The sequence below is a fragment of the Trypanosoma brucei genome, chromosome 6 (assembly GCF_000002445.2).
Source record: "Trypanosoma brucei brucei TREU927 chromosome 6, complete sequence".
Classification (NCBI taxonomy): Eukaryota; Euglenozoa; class Kinetoplastea; order Trypanosomatida; family Trypanosomatidae; genus Trypanosoma; species Trypanosoma brucei.
In genome coordinates, this window is record NC_007279.1 from 1312978 (window position 1) to 1333930 (window position 20953).

Genomic DNA, 20953 nt, shown 5'->3' on the forward strand with positions numbered 1-20953 from the left:
TCATAACAGCGAGGGAGTGTTAACAGTGAAGCGGGAAATGAAGAAGAAATCAAATTGCATCGTAACACCGACAAGCGAAGAGGGGGGGGATTCATTGCATCGCGTATGTGTGTGTTGGTTGGGTGGTATTTGTTTCTTCTTTCCGCAAAATGGCACAACCGGACATGTAAAGTATTTGGTCCTCTTCATGGGTTAATGACCTCCATGATGTACCAAGCAGATGTATACACGGACGACAAAACATATCCTGTTTAAGGTTCCCAGCGTCCACAGCGGCGTCTTTTTGTATCTACAAAGGCGGTGTCGGGGAAACGGGAACGCGGAGTGTTTCCACTTAAAATTTCTTTTGCTTCTCAGTCCCCTCACCACTAATTTCCTTGAACCCACTTGTATGATTGACTTCATCTTTTCCCCATCCTTCTCCACACCAGCTGCAATAAAATGTGGGAGTTCTCTATGTGCCTTTTCCTCTCCACGGTGGTGGCAGAGAATGATATCTTTGTGTGAACTGTGCTGATGTATAAGTTAATTCTCCCCACCCTTTGGCATCATGCTTTTCTTTCCATAATTCCTTTCTTGTTTCATCTAAAAATTTGCTGAAGGACTTGAGCACTGAGAAAGCGTATATTTTTTCTGCCTTCTTTTATCCCCTCCCCCTTTACAGGCTTCTGGTGCGGCACAGCTATTTGGGTTTCAGGGTTTGCCTCCCGTTTCGGTAGGAGCCGCCCTAGTCGTTGCGGACGACCATGCGACCGGAGCAGTGTGACACGTACACGGAGCTGTCCTCAGCCCCACGGGAGACGAAGGTAATATGCAAATATTTCGCCACGGGGGGCTGTAGCCGTGGGGCGGCTTGTGCCTTCTCTCACGTTCTTAACCAAAACGCACCTGAAGGTGTCGATGCTTCGCGTGGCTTCTTTATATGTGGAAATGTTGCCAACTTCGGAAGAACCACGGCGTTGCCAACAACTCAATCCGTGCTGTCGTTGCCACCGAGTACAACACCGGAGGACTCTAGTATCCTCGTGGAGCAGATGTGTGCTGGTGCTCAACAGCTCCACGCACCAACGGCTGAACCTAAGTTAACACCCACAATCCCTTCACTCCCAACCATTGTTGATGCTGGAACGGCTCGAGCAACTTACAGCAGTATTCCGCCTGAAAGGTCCCTAATCTGCTGTGAGGAGTCGTGGATGCCGCAGCAACGACCCCTGGTGCCACTGAATCACAGTCCTGTTGTCCACTTTGTTGCACCGCCGCCTGCTATGGCGTTTTATCATCCAATGCCGTACGTATTGGTGGGGCAGGTTCCTTTGGGGTACTCTCTTCAGGGAAGCACCGTGAACATAACCCGTGCGAATTAGTCGAGGTGTGTGCACGTCCCGCGGATGGTGTTGCGGCCGGCTCATCGAAAATTATTCATAGATGTCGTCGTGTCACTGGGCCTCCCGGAAAAGCTTATACAACTGTCGCTTGCAACTGCACCCAAGGTATAATGGGGTCGTTACGGAGGAGTACCCAGATGGAGGGACACCCTGTTGGTGGAATTCGGGTAAAACTAGGCAAACCGAAGCGAAACAATTGTGGCAGAAGTGAACGGCAAATTGTAATTAGCACTTCGTAGGGAGGGAAGTAGTCATCTGTACCTGAGCGTGGTAGTGCAGAAGCATGCCGTTGAAAAGTGGAGAGGTAAATATGGGCAGTTTTTTTGTTATTGGTCTACAAGTACATGTTTGTATCCTTAATAGATGCCCGTGTCACTGGGCTTTTGGCTCTCCCGCACAGTGCACGTCATCATCGTTGACTTATGGGGCGTTGTGCCTCCCTCAACTCTTCCCACTGCCGGCGCTTCGGGTGTATGACATGAAGTAATGCTAAGAATGACAACGTAAGAACAAAATGATTTTTACATTTCATTGGGCCATACATTACGCTGAGTGAAGTTGCTTTGTATCGAGGAAGCTTACTGGGCTGTTGGGTGCAGTTTCTTTTTCGCGCGTGTTGTACCCTGGGGGATGTTATTCTTTTTTTTTTCCCTCTCTCTTTATTGCAATGCCTGGTTGGGTGGAAGTACGCGAATAGAGGATGGATTGTATTCCCCGTGTAGAATCATTGGAAAAACTGCTGCTTTCATGCCTTCCTCCCATTTCTTTTCTTCCTCTCACTACAAAACAGGTTGGTCCCTTCTTGTTTTTGCTTTTTTCCCCATTTCTTTTTCTTTCCTAATTTTTTGTTGTTCACGGGGCACTTCATCCATTTTGATGATAGTTTCAACGTGTGTGAATGCCCCCGACGACCTCCTTCGTGTGCTCGTGTATGTCTGTTGTTTAACTTTTCCTATTCCCGCTCACATGCAGACACACGTGTGCTTTTCAGGTAAATACTTATTTCATTTCATGATCAGCCTGTTCATCGTTTGGGCTTTTATACAGTTTTCTATCCCCTTCCATAAAGATATGTTCTTTTTCTCTTTGTGGGGTTATATTTTCATTTTCATTTTTATCTGCTTTGCTTTTTTTTTACTGTCTTCGTGCACATTTGACAATGTTCTGTTCATTCTGTTTCCCTTTTTTTTTCTTTTGTTAAGTCGGCCAACGTTTTCTTTCACCCCACCAATGCGCGTTTTACTTTCCGTAATCCCTTTTCCGCATCTGTGTTTGGCAGCACAGTGCCACTACAAGTGAGTTGTAGCATGTGATATAACGAGGCATCTTTTTTAGTGCATATTTGGTTCGTCGGCTGGGATTTTTTGGGAGATGAAATATGTTTTGTTTTTTTTGTTGAAAATCCTCTTCCGGCATTCCTTCATTTGCTGCATTTACTCATTTCAATCTTTTGTTGGTTCGTTTGTGTATCTCATGTGTAATAGCGGATGGGTATTTGATGAAGCGTGAGAAAAAAAAATGGGGGCGGGTGAATGGGTGGGGGTGTGGATTATTAGGATGGAATGAAGGGAAGAGCAGGATAAATCTAATTTAAAAAGAAAATTAAATATGAGTAAATAAATATTTGATATATATATATATATGTATATATGGATCGAAAAGGTAATATTTTGTAAAGTGGAGTAATTATCAAGAGAGGAGTAGGGGATGGAGGAAAAGGAAAATGAAAATGAAAAGCTACAACAACGACAAAGCACCACTAATAAAAAAAACAGATAGGGGGAATTGATTTTTTTTTTTTGGAACATTTGCAGATGTAGTTTGCTTTTTTTTTTCGTGTGTGTTCTTTGTTCTACATTTTAAAAAAATACTTCCAGACTAGTTAAAAGGGTGTCGAAAACAAAAAGAAATTCAAAACAAACGAGAAGATGGGAGAGAATTGTTCGTATATATGTATATATATATATATATATATATGTACCTGAACAACTGTAGGTGGATGTTGCAATAAGTGAGAAAGAAGAAAGGAAGGAACAGCAGCTGCGAATAACGTGGCGTGGACCCCTTTGAAAACCCACTGATGCGACCGATGTGTTTTCCTTTTTCTCCTTATTTTTCCTCCCCCCGTTTGTATTGTTTAGGGAGTCGCCACCGCCTCTCGTACAGTGCTGCAGCCTCTATTTTTTTATTTTTTTAATATTATTTTGAAACGCGAGCTGCTGGGCTTTCTGAACCAAATGGGCAACTTGGCTGACATTGTATTTGAAAATATATTTCACGCCCCCATCTTTCCTCAAGTAACATATAACCCTTCAGTTGTACTTGTTTTCACTTCTGCTTCGTGCAGTTTGGCTACTTCAAATATCATCTTTCTAAACTTTGCGGTTTTCTCTGTTTTCTTTTCCGTTTCTCTTATTAAAACCATTGTTTCGCGTTGTCTTTACCGTGGCGTCGACGTGGAGGAATTTCTGTGAAGGGGGTTTGGCCAAAATTTGGAAGTCACTTTACCGTACTTGTGTTGCGGTGCGATTTACACCTTCCAATTCAGCTTTTCAGCATAAGTAATACGGTCGGAAGGGTGTAACAGTTGGGGAAAGGAAAGAGTTACAAGAATTATGGGTTACAAGATTGTGTGAGGGGTATTTCTGGTATTGTTACCAGCTTAGTTTCATGTCGGTTGTTTTATGATTCGCCAGTCGGACCGTTGCGCCTCGGCCTGTGGGAGACGGATTATGAGGCAATATGGATTGCATGTGAGTGGCAATTTGAATCACCGGTTTGACATCTGCTGCATGCGGCAGTTGGTAACATTCAATCGGTGGTTTACTCCTGGGGTTCGTATTATAATATAGGTGAAATGAGCGGTCACCCCAGTCGCAGCAAAGGTGTTTTGAGAGGGCTTAAGGAAGGCTAAGGAATGCTGTGCTCGGCGGTCGTGGACGTGTTTGTAAGTATGCATGCATATGTTCACATGTGAGCTTACACGTGTGAGCGTATGCGGTGGTTTTGTTTTATTTTTCTTATTCCATGTACTGGTTGACACTGAGAGAGCATGTGGCCTCTTTCACCGTGCCTCTATATTCTTCCCTCGACCCACCCAAATCATCGTTTCTACTGCCCGTGTTTTGATGCTCTTTTTCTTGTTCCTGCATTCGCCGGGTTTCAGTCTCCAAACCTTTGCCGGGGGAACCAAGAGCCCATTGGTTTGAGCGCTGCTTAAGCATATAGATAGAGAGTTGAGTAGAAAAGAAGGACAACAGCAGCGGGTCGCGATATAGGAGATTATATAAACTCAAGTACGCACACACACGAATACATACACCGTCTCAGTTCGAAGGAGGCGGACAGTGGGGGAGGATTGAGAGAGTTGAGGGTAAAGACAAGGGATCACTGAGTGTGTGTGTGTGTGTGGACCGATAATAACAATAATAACAATATTAAAGAATAAAGCAAAGAAAGAACAAACAGAAGGGCAGATTGATAAAAAATTAAAAGGAAGAAGGAGATAAGGAATCATGGATCCAATCAACCCGAATGATCCCATTCTCACTAGGCGACTAGAGATGCTTGCTCAGAACGCCTTGTCCGTTGAGAGCGCCGATAGGGAGAGGGCAGAACAGGAGATCAGGGAGTTTCAGAATCGCGTAGACATACAGAGTGGTTTTGTGCTTTTGCTTCTCAACGTAGCGAGCTCCCAAAGCCCTGCAGCCTCTTTTTGTTCAATTGTGTTTAAAAACACAGTGAAGAACTGCTGGAATGAGGGAACATCAGAACATTGTGTGGCGGAGAGTGATAAGGCTTTTGTTCGCAACAACATTACAGGTATCATGTTTAGCGCTCCTCTGAATGTCCAGCGGAACTTAGCAGAGGCCATTTCTATGATAGCTGAGACTGACTTTCCGTCCGCATGGCCTGATGCGCTGCAGCGTATTATTCATGTTCTAATGAACGAAAAGAGTGTCGTGCTACACAGCGCAGCGTTATCTACGGCTCACAGCATTCTCGGACGTTATCGTAATCAGCCGGACCTTTCCCAGGAAACTGCCAATGATCTGCGAGTAATATACACGGATTTAACGTCACCGCTTCTTAACTCAATGGTGTTGCTTGTGGATGCTGTGGAAAAGTGTGGGACTGACGCTCATGCTGCGTGCACGGGTCTTACCTCCGCTGTGGAGTGCCTTCGTGATATAACTGCTTTTGATCTTGGTGACGAGTTTATCTGGGGAATCGAGGGGTTCGTCCGTGTTTTATTACGTTGTCTTCAACTCGGTGGCTCTGGTGTATTGGGGGCATGTACAATAGAGCTGAAGTCCGTCGTAATCATGTGTGTCTCGCACTTTCTTCTGCAATTTGATGAAGACTTTGAGAAGTACGCCTCGGAATTCCTTAAGGTTGTGTGGGACACCATTTCCTCCCCTTCGAGCTGTGAGAGTGATATGGACGATATTGTCGTTCAGGGGATGGGTCTTTTAGCGGCCGCCTGTCGTGGCGCGACACGGGAAGTTTTTAACAATGAGAGTGTTCTTGTGAATTTAATGACCGAGGTTATTATGCCAAACCTTGCGCTGCGGCAGGTGGATGTTGAACTGTTTGGGACAGAACCCGATGAGTATATCCAGAGGGATATTGAGGGTAGTGACTTTCACACTCGGCGGCGCGAGGCAGGTGAATTGGTACGAGCGTTGCTGTTATTCTTCCCTGAAAAAACCGGGCCACTCTTCACGGCAAAAGCGCAGGAGTTGTTGGCATCTGCCGCCCAAGGTGACTGGAAGGCTAAAGACTTGGCCATTTATCTCGTGTCTGCGCTCTCGTTGGAGGGGCAACACGTGAGCACACAGAGGGGTGTGACGCAGTGCTTGAGTAAACTTGTGCCTTTCGAGCCTTTTCTAAAACAAAATGTATTGTCTGAGCTGTCGTGCGGTGTTTCGCCGCAGAGCCCTGCAATAGTCAAAGCAAGCTGTATTCGATTTGTTGCAGCCTTCCGCGCACACATTGAGCGCTCTCTGTTGCCGGACATCATAGCACTACTTGCCTCCTGGATCCTTTGTGAGGACACTGTGGTCCAGGTATATGCTGCACACGCTGTAGAACGTGTTTTAACTCTACAGGACCCGGGTAAACCGGGCCACGTTATCACCGACACTGTGTTGGGGGACAAAGCACCTTCGCTTCTGCACAATCTTTGTGTGAGACTCAACCAGGAGAAGAAACCAATCGCGTACACAATGCAGTGCCTTATGCGTGTCTGCCAGAACTGTAGCGGTTGTGTGAAGTCGTTTGTGGGAGACATCATAACCTGTATGGTGCCTGTCATAAAAGAGAATTCAAAAAACCCGTCGAACCCATTGTTTAGTCACTGTATGTTTGAAGTTGTTTCCCAGTGCATCATGTTACGTCCGGAGGATGCAGCTGCTATCGAAAGCGCCTTGTGGGAACCTATGATCTTCATTCTTCAGAATGACGTGCTCGAGTATGTGCCTTACACTCTTCAAATCATGGCTCAACTGCTTGATGCTCATGGGAGTGGCGCACCCGAGCCACCAACGTATTACCAGGCTCTCCTGGAACCGCTCCTTTTACCCGAAATGTACAAACAAAGGGGAAGCATTCCTGCTATTGTTCGTCTTTTGGTGTCTTTCATAGAGCACTACCCGGGATTTGTGCACGGCAAGGGCCTAACGGAGAGGGTAATAGCGGTAGTCAGGTCGCTTGTTCAGTATAAGAATTACGACCACGAGGGACTTAACATCCTTACGACCATGATCAGAGCATACCCGAAGGATGTTATCTCACCATACATGGTGTCTATCTATCAGTCATTGATACAGAGGCTGCAGAAGTCTAGGACCCCGAAGTATGTTCGCATTCTCATCATCTTTTTGTCGATAACAGTGATCACTCATGGGGCTGACGATGTTGTGACGCAAATCAACCGCATTCAGGATGGGCTGTTCTGGATGTTGTTTCAACGTGTTTGGCTTCCCCACGTTCCAAAGGTCCTCGGAGTCCTCGAGCGGAAGACATGTATAATAGCCCTGGCCTCGCTTCTCGGTGATTGTGTAACGTTGCAGCAGAATGCTGAAACGTGGTCGACCTGTGTTGTGAGCTGCCTCAAAATGATTCACGGTGCTGTAGAAAAGGACGACTGGACGAGCTTTACACCACAAACTCATAGTGTCAATGACTTAGCCCAGCATGTTGCCGATATCGGGTATACAAATGCGTTTTGTCCACTTCAGGGCGCCGTGCAGACACCAGTTGACGTCTGTCCCATGGTTCAGCAGCCAGAGGCGCTTTTCCGAGAGCGCCTTCAGAAAGCCTTGAGTGGTCCCAACGCGGAGCAGCTGGTACGGTTGCTGCAGGCTTATCCCGAGGTAATGGCGCAATTGCAGTGATGGGTGTGAGGAAGTATCTTTGCGTTGTATTTCCTTGGTTCCATTTTTCTGGCGTCCTTCGGTTCCACAGCGGCGGTTAATTTGCGTGGGCGGCTCCACATCTGGGCGGTGTGCGACCAACCGCAGTTGTTTTTTGTTCGCTTTTGTGTGTGTTTTCAATCATTTCTCCAGCTATTCGCTTTAGTTGCTGAGCGTCATTGACGCACCGCAACGGTCGTCGGGCTGCTGCATTACAACATCGGGAGAGAAGATGTTGCACTGAGTGGAGTAGGCTGGAGAGAAGGGTGATTTTTTTTTTTTTTTGTGTTGGTGTTTGGTTGTTTTTTTTTTATTCGTGGGCGATTTCCCCTCTTTTTTAAGGATGAGCAGAGGGTGATACGACCGTTTCCGCGGCGGAGCATCCGTGCCGAAGAAGTGCTGGCGATATGGACCGCCCGCGTAGACGGTAGGGATCCCTGCAGGAGGCACAGAGTGAGACGCAAGTTAAGAGAAGTAACAGGGGAACAAAAGTGACAACAGGGAGGAGAATACAAGTTTCTTTCGTGCCTTCTCATCTCGTTTATTGGTCTGTACGCTACACGTATGTGTCTCCTGTATTTACCTTGATGGGTCGGATGCTCCTATTTCTTCATATATTCCCCTCCGTTCTCCTTTTTTTTCCCCCCTTTCGAAAAATAAAAATCCCTTCACATCTTCCAATTTACCCTTCATTTGAGTCGTTGGCATTCTCGCAGTTGACACAGCTGGTCCGTTGTCCGCGTAGTGTGACGTGTGTGGAGCGCATTACACTTGCATTAACTCACGTTGAAGGGGGCTGGGGGGGGGGGAGTCAGTAGGACATCAGCAACATGTTCGCCTACATCTGTGCCACGGCCCAAGAGTTTATAGGGGGTGTGCACTTCGGTCCCGACAACCGCGTCGTTTCTGTAAACACCTCGGAATATCCCTCACTCTCGGGCATTCAATGTGGAATGGTTCTTACATCCATCAATGGGACGCGTGTTGGGCAGTCCGAAGAGGAGAAGTTACGATGGAAATGTGCCGCTGGTGAGCTGATGTTAGTGTTCAACTCTAGGGCCCCGGGACAGCACGACGAGCTGGACCTGAGCTCTGCTGAGGAAGACGAAAATTTGTTGGACAGCCAGAAGACGCTGCTTTCACCAAACTTGGAGTGTGATGAAATCGTTTTCGGCCAGCGTAAGAGTGTGGACGTACTTATTGATGCAGTGGGGCGCACCGGGCCTGGCGGGTGCATTATCATCATGAGTGAAGGTGTTAACCCCTCCTATGCTCTTACGGTAGCTGCTGAGCAGTCATCGCGGACCACAATGTACATCAACGCAGTTGCGCGGCTCAAGACACGCCAACCTCTCACTCGAGCAGGTGAAGATTTTCTCAAGTCCCTTAGGAAGGGACTGTGGATTTATATCGAACAGGCATCAAAATCCATGTCGCTTCTTTACACCCTGGCCGAAAGCATCGAGGAGGCGAGGAGGAGTGCTACCATCGACGCCAATGCACGTGTTTTCCTCATGTGTGAGCCACATCCTCACTTTCCGGAGGCATTGCTTGAGGGGGCTGTAACACTCCGTAGTTCACTCCGCCCTGGAACGAGTGAGGTCATGCTGGAGGACAATCTTCTGGCAAGCGAGCAAAAACTTAGGGCTGTTCGAGGCGGCTCTCTTGTGACATCCGATGGGAAGGCAGAAATCACCAAAGTGAACGCACGCGTTAAGATTTCCCATGAAGTTAGCATTGTTCCTTTAGAGAAGAATGCCTTTATGGAACTGAGCCGAAGTGCAACAGCCCCCATCGAACGAGAGGCCGGCAGGGAGCAGGGCATAACACGCACTGCCAGGTACACTTTTGGCAAAAATGAAAAGTTTATTTCTCTCTGTAGGGTGAAGGATGGGTGTTATGCGGTGGGCACTTTGGGGGGATATGTGATCATGATAGATGCAGACGGCTTACCCCTCATTCAATTCAGGCCGCACAAAGCGTGTATATGGGATGTCGCTTTCGCTTCACCGCACGACTTCGCCACTGCCTGCGACGACGGCGCCAGCGCCATTTTAAACTACTCACTGGAGGCACACGAAATTCGAGCTACTTCTGTGGCTTCATTTCAGCAAGAAGTCTTTGCGGTAACATATGTGACACCTGATGAACCGGATAGTGCTGTTGTATCCGGTGGCCTGAGCGCGACAATTTGTGTACTGCACTCAGATCGGCAGGTGAGCTCATTCATATCCGCCGGAATGACTATTCAGGCACTGCGCTCCACAAGGCAACGACACGTAATCGTAGGCGGTGGGAGCGGCGTCTGCGCGTTAATTGATCCGGTGGCATCGACTATTCTGGAAGAAAGCGGCCGCCACAAAAAAAAGGTACCGGCTGTGGCAAGTTACGGCGCTTTGGGTGTGACAGGGGGTTTTGATAAAGTGGTTCGGCTTTGGGATGTTAGGAATGGACTTCGTATGGTGACTGAAGTGGCCATGCCAGAGGTAGTTACAGCAGTTGCAGCTCATGGGGAGCATGTTGCTGCCTGTTGTGGCTCTGATCTGTTCGTGTGGGATGTTCGCAATTTATCCCGCCCGTTGGTACGGAGAGAAAAGGCATGGAAGGACCTCACCAGGGGTTTGGTTATGTGTGATAATTCAATTGTTACTGCCTCCGCGGATGGCGTAACCCGCTTCTGGTCACTCAATGCAACCAGCGAATAATGTACCGTTTGCGGCCAACTGATCGAGATAGGAAAGTAAAAGAATGACCAGGCATGTCTGTGATTGTTTGCGCGGAGGAGAATTAAACACTTGTGATAAAACCTCCCACCCTCCCCTCACCTCACAGTTATTTTTGATGGTCGCGTCGCGGACTGAAGAATGCGAAAAAAAACTGTGAGGTGAGGTGGATCAGAATGTGTCTGAGGTTGGTGTCTCGGAGGCGGTGGTGCACCTGAACGAGACAAAAGTGTTCGTGCAGCATAATAGGTTTGTCGTGAGAGATATGGCTAAGATTGGGGGGGGGAGGGAGGGAGAGGCTTTCGTTATGGTAATTTTTAATGGTGCGCCGTAGTGCCGCGAGGGCTGTGCATGAGTATTGTTTAGTCTGTCCACTTGCGTGTGGAGTCCTTTGGGTAAGTTTCCCCCTCCCCTTTTCTGTTATGAGCATATCGAGGTTTGTTCTTTAATCGTGGGAAATATACGGGAGAGAGAGAGAAAGAAGGCGTGAACAGTAGGTGTGCGAGTAAAAAAGACTCTATGGGCATGCAAAAGGCACATATAATGCAAACCTTAAGGCCACTAACCAATTGATGTTTGAGAGTATCGCACTTATGGGTAAAAGAGAACTAAGCACACGGGGATCTTCCTGTTGTCCGTAGCCTCTATTTTTAATAATAATACTATTATTATTACTGCTACTATATATTTTTTGTCTATTGGTTTTGTAATGTATTGTTGATAATAGTCTTACTACCATCCCTTATTACTATTATTACTATTATGATTTTTGTGTAAGTTTGTGCGACTCGGTTCCGAGTCGACCGTGCGGGGCATTGCGTTACCACCTTTATTTATTTTTCGTCCTTTTCCCCCCAGAAACTATATTGTTAACGTTTGCGCTGAACGGAGGTGTGGGCCCCTTTCGAGTGGACTAGCTGCATCGCTGGCCTTCACCAATATATCATTTCTCACACCGTTTGTTTTCATTCCCTTTTCCCCGGCTTTTTTTTTTCCAAGTTTGCCCTGTGTGTCCGGACGGGAGAAGTTTCCCTGATTTATTTGTTTGTTTTTGTTTTTTCTTTTGTTTTAATTTTCTGTTGCCGTTACGGCCCTTGTGTATCTATTTTTCTTTAGCTACAATGTCGGAGCCGACTACACCAATAGAACCTAACTGCCTTACATCAAGTGAGTGCGTGCGACGTGTCGCCAAATTGCTCGAGCAACTTGATGCCGCTGGCCTGCGGTATGACCCCGCGCAACCCCCAGCTCCCGATGCGGTGGAGAATATTCTTATTACGGACAAGTGGAGTTGTCGAACCTGCGGTGCGACTGATGTGAGCACATGCCCTCATACTGGCCGCCCGCATCGCAGGTATCTTGTTCGCATCGCGCAAGACATTTTGCGGCTCATCGGTGCGAGAACTGGTCAGTTTGTCGTACGTCCGCCGAAGATGTCCAGCAGTATGGACGGGAGGTCGCGGTTGCGCAGTTTGCGTCGTGTGACGATGAACCCTCAGGCTCTTCTGTTGGCGTACTATTATGCTATTCCCTCGTGCGAAGAGGTGGATTCACTCGTTACTGAATGCGCTCAGCACTTCTTGGTTTTGTTGGGTCACCTTAATCAGTACGGAGCGCAGGGGGAAGTGAGTGGAGAGTACGCCGACGCACTTCTTTCATCGACAGCCCTCATGTGGCGTGAATACAGCAGAAGGATAGCAGAGGGACTGGACCTGTCTAAAATCACGGACCGCCAAGCTTGTAAGGATACCCTCCTTAATGCAACGAAGGAGACTTATTTGGCCGTCGCACGGGAAATCCGAATCTCTCCATCCAATGAATGTTTGAACGCGTTCCTCCAGCTTCTCCGCGTGCGCTTGGGACGTGTGGCACCGCAAGAGGATTTGGACAAACTTGAGGCGAGCGACCAGCAGCAGCAACGCTATGACGATGATGAGGAACAGGCAGAATTAAATCGCCATGGGAAGTGTAGTCTCAACAGGACCTCCCTTCTACAATCCTCCGCTCCTCCTGTTCTTCTGTCGGAGGGCAACACGAGTGGATCTGATGCAGAAGCGCCTTCGCCTGTTGCCATTGGTCCCCCGCTGCCGCCAAATTGGTACATCGACGAGCACGGCCGCTCAAGACCACCACAGGTAACTGAGGAGCAGCGTCGTAAGGAGAGGTTCTCCAGGATGGAGTTCCGTGCGAGAAAGGCGTATGAAACGGTAATTAAAGTGCCTGAGCAGAAGGATGATCCTCTAAAGAAAGAAGTTATCGCTGCGCTGAACGATGCGCAACTCGGGATCCTTGCGGAGCAGTGCAATCAACAACCGCCGGATTTGCGTAATGTCCCCTCTTTCCTAAACCTTGTTGTTGAAGGCCTGTTGAATGCCCTTCCGCGTCGCCTGCGGTCACGTGTCGAGCAGGAGGTGCGCGACGTTTTGGATTGGAGGGTTGTGCGTCGGTCCGTAATGGGTAGTCCGGGGAACATTTCGGTCCTCACGCGGTACGTAATGGGAAAGGTAGCGCAATATGGGGCGCCGGCGAAGTCAGAGGAGACTCTGAGCCTCGCGGAGCGTATCAGTGAGGATCTGGAAAAGTGCCTCCCAGACTTGGGGACTGCAGTTGCCAACGCTTTTCGAGTCATGTTCTCTTCTATCCGCCAGCTGCACGAAGACGTAGCTCACTACTCATTACTGTATATAGCCCCCCAACTTCGGGACAATGCGGTGCCTTTTATGCGAGAGTTTATTGTTGAGTGCCTGCCGTCTGTAGAAAAGTGGGAGAGCTCACTTGCTTTTGTAAGGCGGTACTTTAATGATGAGCGTGTAACGGCGTGGATAGCTTCGCCCGTCGCAGCGTCGCTAACAATTGTGACGGAGAGTGCAAAGCGACTCCGCGGATGTTTGGTATTTGGGCTGATAGATCTCCTGCGCAGTAGTGGTTGTCAGCCGAACGAACGGTGGCATGATTATCCGACAGAATGTTTCTTCTTTGAGAAACCGATTGTTTTTTTTGCTGCGAATGCCGTGCAGGAGTGTGCCTTGTTGCTGCTGCTCTCAGGAACGGTTTCTACTATCTTTAGAGCCAAGGGGATGGATTCTGCCACCATTAACGGTATTCTAAAGCAACTACACGACAAGTTTCGTCGTTTACTCTCCGAGCAACTGACACTCTCTCTTTTGAAGACGTGTGTAAGTGATTTGATGAGGAAAGTGCTGGTTGAAACGAAACCCGAGTGTGTTCTTACCGATGCGGAAGTTCAGCAGCTCAATGGCGCTGTCGAGAAAATGACCGACACGGGCTCCACCTTGTACATGACCTTCGAGAAGAGAATTATATTATTTATCGAAGCGGTTCTGGCACGCGGGGAAAATGACCCTGCACCACTTGGCCTGGTAACCGATTCCCTGAAGCAAGTTGCGGCTTTACTCCAACGCGCGCTGACTCTCAATTGGGAAGTTTATCGCCTCGTTTATGATGGATTGCTCTCTCATGTTGAGCAGCAGGAGGCGTCCGCTTAGTTTTTGTGCGAAATGTAGGTGTGAGTGGGGGCGCGCGTGTGGAGATACAATACGAGCTTGCATTTGTTTCCCCTCGCTGCTATATTATTTCCGATTTTTACTTTTCTGCACCTTCGTTTTCGTTTCCCCTCTCTGTCGTTCCTCGCTTGCTTCCCGTTTTGTGTTATGTTGCTGTCTTTTGTTTTTTTGTTTTTTGTTTTCCTATCACCAGGGGACGTACCGGAAGAGCGATCTGAAGCGAAAGCAGAAGTGTGGCCACCGCACAAGATGCGTGATGTAACATCACCAATTCTTATTGTAGTTGTATATTGAACCGTCAATGCTGCATCCGCTGTCTCCTTTGTCATTGTTCCGAGATCTACAAAAGTGTACATAACCTGGAGGAAAAAAAGAATTCAATCAAAAAAAAAAAAGTCTCCTTACACACACCGGCGCCGCGATGAGGGAGGCCTACTTTTTTCCTACTTTTTTTTGCCGCTATCTCGATTGGTCGCTTCTTTTTATCCCTATTTATTTATTTGCTTCTCCCCTCGTTTGTATATCTTCACGTAAATGTTCGATATTTATATATATATATTTATACAATTGATATTATACCTATGATGATTATTATTGTTATATTTTGTTGCACTTCACTATGGACGTATCGTAAGTGTGCAGTTATCGTTTGGTACAACTGCAGTCATTCCATTCGTGTTTGTTGTTGTCTTGTTTGTTTGTGTCCTCAGGCGGTTGATTTTTATTATATGAACAAACTCCATTCCGCGCGTGCTCTGAGTTTACTTCTATTTTTTGTTGTTATGTTTTATTTTCCCCCTGTTGTGCTCGCTGCTTCTATGCTTACCATTCACTATTTTCTCTCCATCTTTTTTTTTTCTCGTTTTGTATTTTTCTCCTCGTATATGTGAGCCCACTGACCAATATCAACGGGGTTAACACACACAAAAAGTATATTACACGCGGTCCAAATACGTAGCAGAGACGGAGGAAAGGAAGGGGAAAAAAATAATTAAAACGCAAACTAAAATAAAAGGGAAGGCAATATTAATAGGGGCAAAGGAATAAGTGAGGCGGGATACGTAACAACAGCAGTGCTTAATAACAATAATAATAGAACAAAGGATAACAAGAGGGGAAAGGCACCAAGAAGAGGGTGTGGAGAATATACCAACGTGGAGGTTATTCACCACGCGATATTTTGATTTACCATAGCTTTATTATTGTTTGTTTTCTTTTTGAGGAGTTCGTGACATCTTAGCGGGTTTTGGGTCCCACAGGAATCATGTACCCCCGACACGATGATGTGAGTTTGTTTCAACGTTTTGTTAATGATCACAAATTGGAGGAGAAGGGCCTTCCTCTCTATCAACTAGCGCAGCTCGAGGGAACGGATCAGGTCATGTTGGGAGTGGATGGTACAAAGATTATTGACATGATTACGCAGGCGGTGCGGGAAAGAGAAAAGATGGCTATTTACACCTACACCACACCTTACACGGTGTACGAAAAAATAAATGAGTTTCGGACAATGTTTCAGTCTATCAAAAATTGTACCCCAGTTTTTGTTTTTAACGGTATCCAGTATTCTCCAGATTCTGCTGAGGAATTTGGAAGAGAGAAGAACGTGGTACCAAGCGAAGTAGCCGCTCTCACCGGGACGGACAGCTCGAGGTTGAGTAACACGACGAATGTTCGCTTTGCGGAGATTCACAAAAAAACCGCTAACCGATTTGTTGTGGAGGAGGATGTTGAAGGACAAATTATCAGAATTTTTCGATCAGAATTCAAGAATACCATTCGTGCTCCTTACTTAGCCTGGGCTCAACTCTCCTCCTTCCGCCACTGTAACCACCGGCACATATCTGAAGTGTATGGTTGTTTGGAGCTACTTGCCTTCCCTGGCATTGATCGTGTTGTGACAAATATCAACCCAACAAGGGGAACTTTCGATGTGGTGTATAAGGCACGGGTTCTAGAGGCAGCTCGTTTGAGTGAAGAAGATCTGAGCAGCCTAATTTTGGTCGAGAGTCGGAGTCGTGTGATGAGGACTGTCACCCTTAAGTTTTCATCACTTGAGGATATGATAAAGAAGGTTGTTCGGTATAAGGGCTCCACTATTGGGGCTTCATTTGCACAACAACTTCACGAGGAGGCGATACGAGCCAGCGAGGCAAATCGCATGCGTGCGTCCAACCAAAGGGGCGCCGCATTTCGCAATCTCTCTGCGTTCGCAAGCCCGGTGCTAACCTTGACTCCACCCCACTGCCTTCCTCTACATTTTCTCTACGGGATTCCGGGGTTTCCTCATGCCGACGCGGAGTCCTTCGTGGGGCTTCCGCTTCCGCCCGTGTTGTATTACATCATGTCAGCAGGGTTGCTGTCTCCGAGCCTCTTTGCTGCAGTCTCGCAGGAAACTGTGGTGGATGACTGGCCGCTTGTAGACTCCATCAAGTACAGAGACGTAGCTGAAACTGTATTGCCTCTGCGGGTGCAAACGATTTACCAGCTCGCCTGGACGATGAGCCGGGGCCTCGGTTCTATCTCATGGTTTCGTCGCTACAACGTTCTCCCGGCACGCGTGAGCAAATTGCACGTGCCCCCAGCGATCCAACTTGATGGTTGGGCACTCCATAGCGTCACCGTACCCCGTGGCCTTCACCTCGTTGACGTGATGGAGTTCGCGCATCTCGCTTGCTCAGTTGATCAGGTGATTTACAATACAATGGAGGAAACTTACGCCGCAATTCTGCTGCAGTCCCTTGACTTACTTGGTTACCTAACGCACGAAACGCAGGACTTGCACGAGGAGGGCCAGTCAAGTGAGCCGTCAACATTCGGCCGAGCGCTGCAACTGTGCAGTGTGCCCACGCTGAGTGAGTACACCGTTCTGCTTATTGAATTGGCCCGCACGAATGCCATCTCCACCGAGCCATTCCGAATTACTACGGAAGAAGTTAGTCCGCGCGATACCCCTCGTGATATTGTTTTCGCCAGCCGTGTTTTGTCCATTATTCCTTTGAATGTATCGGGACCTTGGACGGCACCCATCGACGCAGAATTAGCAGCCTTCAGTATGCTGTCGCGCATGATTTCTCGCTCGATACGCCAGCTCCTTGAGGCGATTACTACGTTGATGTTCTCAAAAGGGAGGACACACGTACCTTTGCACAGGATAGGCGAGATCCAGCGGCTTCTTCCCTTCTCCACGCCTGTTGAGTTTGGTTGCGGTGTGCTTGTTGAATACATGCTCATGAAGGATAAATGTACCCTAAAGGATCTTGAGGAGGCATTTCCTGAATGCACTTACCTCCGCCACGACCTCGCAACTCTTTTCTACTTCTGGGATCTGGCAGTGCAAGTGCTTCAGCGCATTGAAACGAAGGAAAACTTTTGCGTTGACCAGCATTGTCTTTCAAGCGCTAATGAGCGAATGAAGAGAGCCCAGAAGAATCTTAACATCCTCACGGGAGTGCGAGAAACATATTATTGAGGTACCGAAGTAGTGGTGTACACCCCTTTACCCACTACTCCTAAAGGTGTCTCGGAGTTTTTAACGCTCCTTGTTGAGCGGAGCCAAGTATTAGCGTAAAGATGGAAAAGGGCAGAGAAAGAAAAAAGGAAAAGAACATTGATTGTGACCAAAGACACGATAATTAAAAATTTTTTTTTTTGATAGAGAGCATGACGAAATATCGGGTGGGAGGGTAAGAAAAGAAAAAAAAAGAAGAAAGGGGAAGAATTGAAGTTGCGGGAACATAAAATAAGGGATCACGTAGAAAACAGGTAAATGAAAAGAATATCCACCATACCCAACAGCAAACAATTATATATATATATATATATATTAAATGGCAATCAGAAGTTTGAAGGGGGTAAATGAACCGAGAAGGAAAGGAAAGAACGAAAAAGAAAAGAAACCCGATGGGGGGGGGTGAATAATAACGACGAAGGCGGAAGGCGGAGGAGGAGGGGGAAGAAGAAGAGAATTTTAATGAAGTTGCGGAATGAGAAAGAAAAAGCGGGAGTTGGGAGCGAGCGAAAGAGTGGTTGAAAGGAGGGGGAAAATGCAAGAAAAAAACTCCTGTTTAATTATGATTGAGAGGAAGGGGATATGTCTCATGTGTGACGCCTTTTTCGGTTTTTTGACATGTTGAAATGAGATGTGGTTGAACTTTGGCCGTTTTGCTTCTTCCTTTTCCTTTCCTTTATTTCCATTTAATCCTCTTCCCGCTGTTTGTCGTCTCCCTACGCATAGTAGGGTCATATTTTCATTTTTCTCTCTCCCCCACTCGCACGGTACGGTTTCTTTTTCCCTTTCTTTCCTGGTATGTGTGCTATTTTTATTGTTGTTATTATTATTATAATTACTGTTGTTTGGTATTCATCGACTTGTACTCCTTGTGGTTATTTCTATATTTCTATATTTCTATATGCATATATATATATATATATATTTGTGTGTGTGTGTGTGTGTGTGTACGTTTCGTTGTCGTGTTTTGTGCTGCTTTGTTACTTCCCCTCATTTGTTGTTGCCCCCCCCCGTCCCTGCTCCTTTTTGTGACTTTTTGTTTTTTTAAATATATTTTCGTTGTTTGTTGGCCTGAATCTGCCGCAGCACAATGTGCGGCAGGAAATTCTTTCTTGAATTTTTTTCTCTTCCCTTATTTCTGTTGTTAATCACTAAAGGAACGGGAAGTGTGTCAGTTACTTTTTTCTTTGTGTTTTCTTTTTTTTTTTTTGACGAAGGAGCTTGGAATGATATTTTTGCAAGAAAAAAAAAGAAAAAAATTAAAATAGGAGTAGGAGGATGAGAAAATGATAGAGGGATTTTGTGGCAGCTGTAATGTGTTGGTGTAGGCTTACTAAAGGGACCACTGTAGTTATTTGGTTTAAGACGGAAGGAAGCACGCAAAGCAAAGGAAAAAGGGTGAAAACGGGGGAGGGGGGAGGGGAGAAAATGAAAGAGAGAGAGAGAAAAAAAAAGACAAGTTGCTGCGGCAGAGATATTCTTTTTTTCTTTTTCTTTTTTTTTTGTCGTTCCTCCTTTTTTTTTTTTGGTGAGTGAGGCGAGGAAGGTGGTGATCGATTAGATGTGTTTGAATAAACATGCGCAACCACCTGCTTCCACACGTCCATGCTTGTTTACGCATATTATATTGTTATATATGTGCATAAACTCTGGGTTTCTTGATCTTACCATACCATGCCATACCGTGCCTTACCTTATCTTATCTTATTTTTATTTTATTTTGTTTTTTGTTTTTGGTTATTGTTGAGGGGTGTGGGACACGCTACGAAAGGCGATTTGTAGTTTTTTTTGTTTAATTCTCTTTTTTCTTTTTTGTGTTTGTTTGTTTGTTTGTTGTCCACCCTTCTTTCTTTCTTTTTGTTTTGTTTTTGTTGTTGTATTTTTCAATCTTCTTTCGCTGAAAGATGTGGTTATTTTCAGGATAGGGAGAGAGGAAAGATTACGCATTAAGATATTTATATTGTTAATACATAGAGAGATAGTGTTTTTTTTTTAAATTTTCCACCTTCTCCTCCTCCTCCTCCTCATTTGTTGGTGCTGGAGAGAAGAGGAAAGGGGGGGGGTGGTGGTGTAAAGATTGGTGGGAGAGGTAAATACAGACACGAAAAAGAATAAAAAAAAATGAAAAGAAGGAACGAAGAGCGTATGAAGTTGAATTTAAGTTGAAGTCTGAGAGGAAATGTGTTTTGTGTTTGTGTGTGCGCATATGTGAGATGACGCCAAAGGGGAATGCGAAGGGATGAATGGAATGGGATTAAATTAAAGGAAATGAAATGAAACGTGGGGTTTGTTTTGCAGCAGCGTACCAAACATGGAGGCGAGCGGTTTATCTTATGGAAGGAAGGTGTTTGGGGTCAGGGAGGAGAAGGAAAAGAAAAAAAAACAGGGAGGGGTACCAAAGGGAAATGTGGTGAATATTTATACATATATTTATATATACACATACATACATATATATGTATGTGTATCTTGCCATTATTTTTGAATACGCTTGGGGTTGTCAATCGCTGTGTGAGGGAAATCATGCAATGAAATGAGTAAGGTTGCATATGCGTGAATGTAGTGACTTGTAGTCAAGAGGAGGAGTACTTATATCAAAATTAGATTTGTTCTCTTCCATTGCCACAATGTGCTGCAGACGACTGAGGTGAAGGTCTTGATTTGCTTGAGCCTATTTCCCTTTTTTTTTTTGATTGATTGATTTTACTTTTTCTTTTTCTTTCCTCCATCCTTTTCGGCCTTTTCGTCTCTATTCCCTTCCCTTCATTTGCATCCGTCTGTAGTCGTGCTCAGCACAGACGGCGCCTCGCTTTCGACGTGTCCATGCGGTATGATTGACGGGAACGTGTCAGAGGATACACACACGAAAAAACAACAACAACAAGAACAACAACAGCAGCCGAAGAGCTAAGCAAAAGAAAAAAAAAAGAAGCACACAAACTCACATATAAAAGAGAAGGAAATAAATGTGTGAGAGGTGTTTGTGCTGAAGCCGGGTGCAGATTCTGATGGTTTCGTCGCGGCAGAGGATGGAGGAGGAATGTTGCGGACGCTAAATATCTTTTTGACGGCCTCTATTCTTTACGTTTCTTTACGTTTCTTCTTTTTTTTTTTTTGATTCCCTTTCTTTCACTTTTTTTTTTTCTTGCAGCCACTTTTCTTCCTTTGTTTTTCTACCCCTTTCGTTTTTTGTTGTGGTACTAGTGGTTAAGTTTGTTTCTTTGTGTCAACTTTGTTTCTTTTTCTTCCCGTTTTGCGTGTTGGCAACTGGTAATACCGGTAGCGGCCGTGTGTGCCTTCAAACCGCACCTCTGAAACCATTTCGCTGAAGGTAAATTATGTTTCTTTCTTTTCTCTCAACTTGCTGATGATGATCATGTCGCGAGCCACAGAC

The 20953-nt window shown here is 46.2% G+C and overlaps 6 protein-coding genes across 6 annotated transcripts, besides 25 other annotated features; all 6 read left to right on the forward strand.

Moving 5' to 3' along the window:
• Positions 1-20953: part of a sequence feature (sequence corresponds to BAC RPCI93-26G9) that runs on past both edges of the window.
• Positions 747-1364, forward strand: Tb927.6.4720 (hypothetical protein, conserved; the record flags this gene model as incomplete). Its single annotated transcript, XM_840496.1, has 1 exon — positions 747-1364. The coding sequence occupies one exon, from the start codon at positions 747-749 to the stop codon at positions 1362-1364; it is 618 nt and encodes a 205-aa protein (XP_845589.1).
• On the forward strand, positions 2016-2684 carry Tb927.6.4730 (hypothetical protein; the record flags this gene model as incomplete). The annotated part of the gene is made up of 1 exon (XM_840497.1): positions 2016-2684. One exon carries the CDS (start codon positions 2016-2018, stop codon positions 2682-2684), a length of 669 nt encoding a protein of 222 aa, XP_845590.1.
• Positions 3013-3036: a microsatellite.
• Positions 3332-3365: a microsatellite.
• Positions 3564-3591: a sequence feature (AT_rich).
• Tb927.6.4740 (importin-alpha re-exporter protein, putative) lies at positions 4901-7783 on the forward strand (the record flags this gene model as incomplete). Its single annotated transcript, XM_840498.1, has 1 exon — positions 4901-7783. The coding sequence occupies one exon, from the start codon at positions 4901-4903 to the stop codon at positions 7781-7783; it is 2883 nt and encodes a 960-aa protein (XP_845591.1).
• On the forward strand, positions 8632-10506 carry Tb927.6.4750 (hypothetical protein, conserved; the record flags this gene model as incomplete). The annotated part of the gene is made up of 1 exon (XM_840499.1): positions 8632-10506. One exon carries the CDS (start codon positions 8632-8634, stop codon positions 10504-10506), a length of 1875 nt encoding a protein of 624 aa, XP_845592.1.
• Positions 11170-11297: a microsatellite.
• Positions 11569-11594: a microsatellite.
• Positions 11646-14030, forward strand: Tb927.6.4760 (hypothetical protein, conserved; the record flags this gene model as incomplete). The annotated part of the gene is made up of 1 exon (XM_840500.1): positions 11646-14030. One exon carries the CDS (start codon positions 11646-11648, stop codon positions 14028-14030), a length of 2385 nt encoding a protein of 794 aa, XP_845593.1.
• Positions 14186-14230: a sequence feature (T-rich).
• Positions 14590-14612: a sequence feature (AT_rich).
• Positions 15313-17520, forward strand: Tb927.6.4770 (hypothetical protein, conserved; the record flags this gene model as incomplete). Its single annotated transcript, XM_840501.1, has 1 exon — positions 15313-17520. The coding sequence occupies one exon, from the start codon at positions 15313-15315 to the stop codon at positions 17518-17520; it is 2208 nt and encodes a 735-aa protein (XP_845594.1).
• Positions 17680-17701: a sequence feature (AT_rich).
• Positions 17855-17875: a microsatellite.
• Positions 17905-17947: a sequence feature (A-rich).
• Positions 18366-18405: a microsatellite.
• Positions 18442-18484: a microsatellite.
• Positions 18486-18508: a microsatellite.
• Positions 18950-19015: a sequence feature (GA-rich).
• Positions 19037-19086: a sequence feature (T-rich).
• Positions 19249-19286: a microsatellite.
• Positions 19342-19374: a sequence feature (T-rich).
• Positions 19375-19394: a microsatellite.
• Positions 19395-19454: a sequence feature (T-rich).
• Positions 19560-19585: a microsatellite.
• Positions 19786-19840: a microsatellite.
• Positions 19974-20027: a microsatellite.
• Positions 20430-20457: a microsatellite.
• Positions 20633-20750: a sequence feature (T-rich).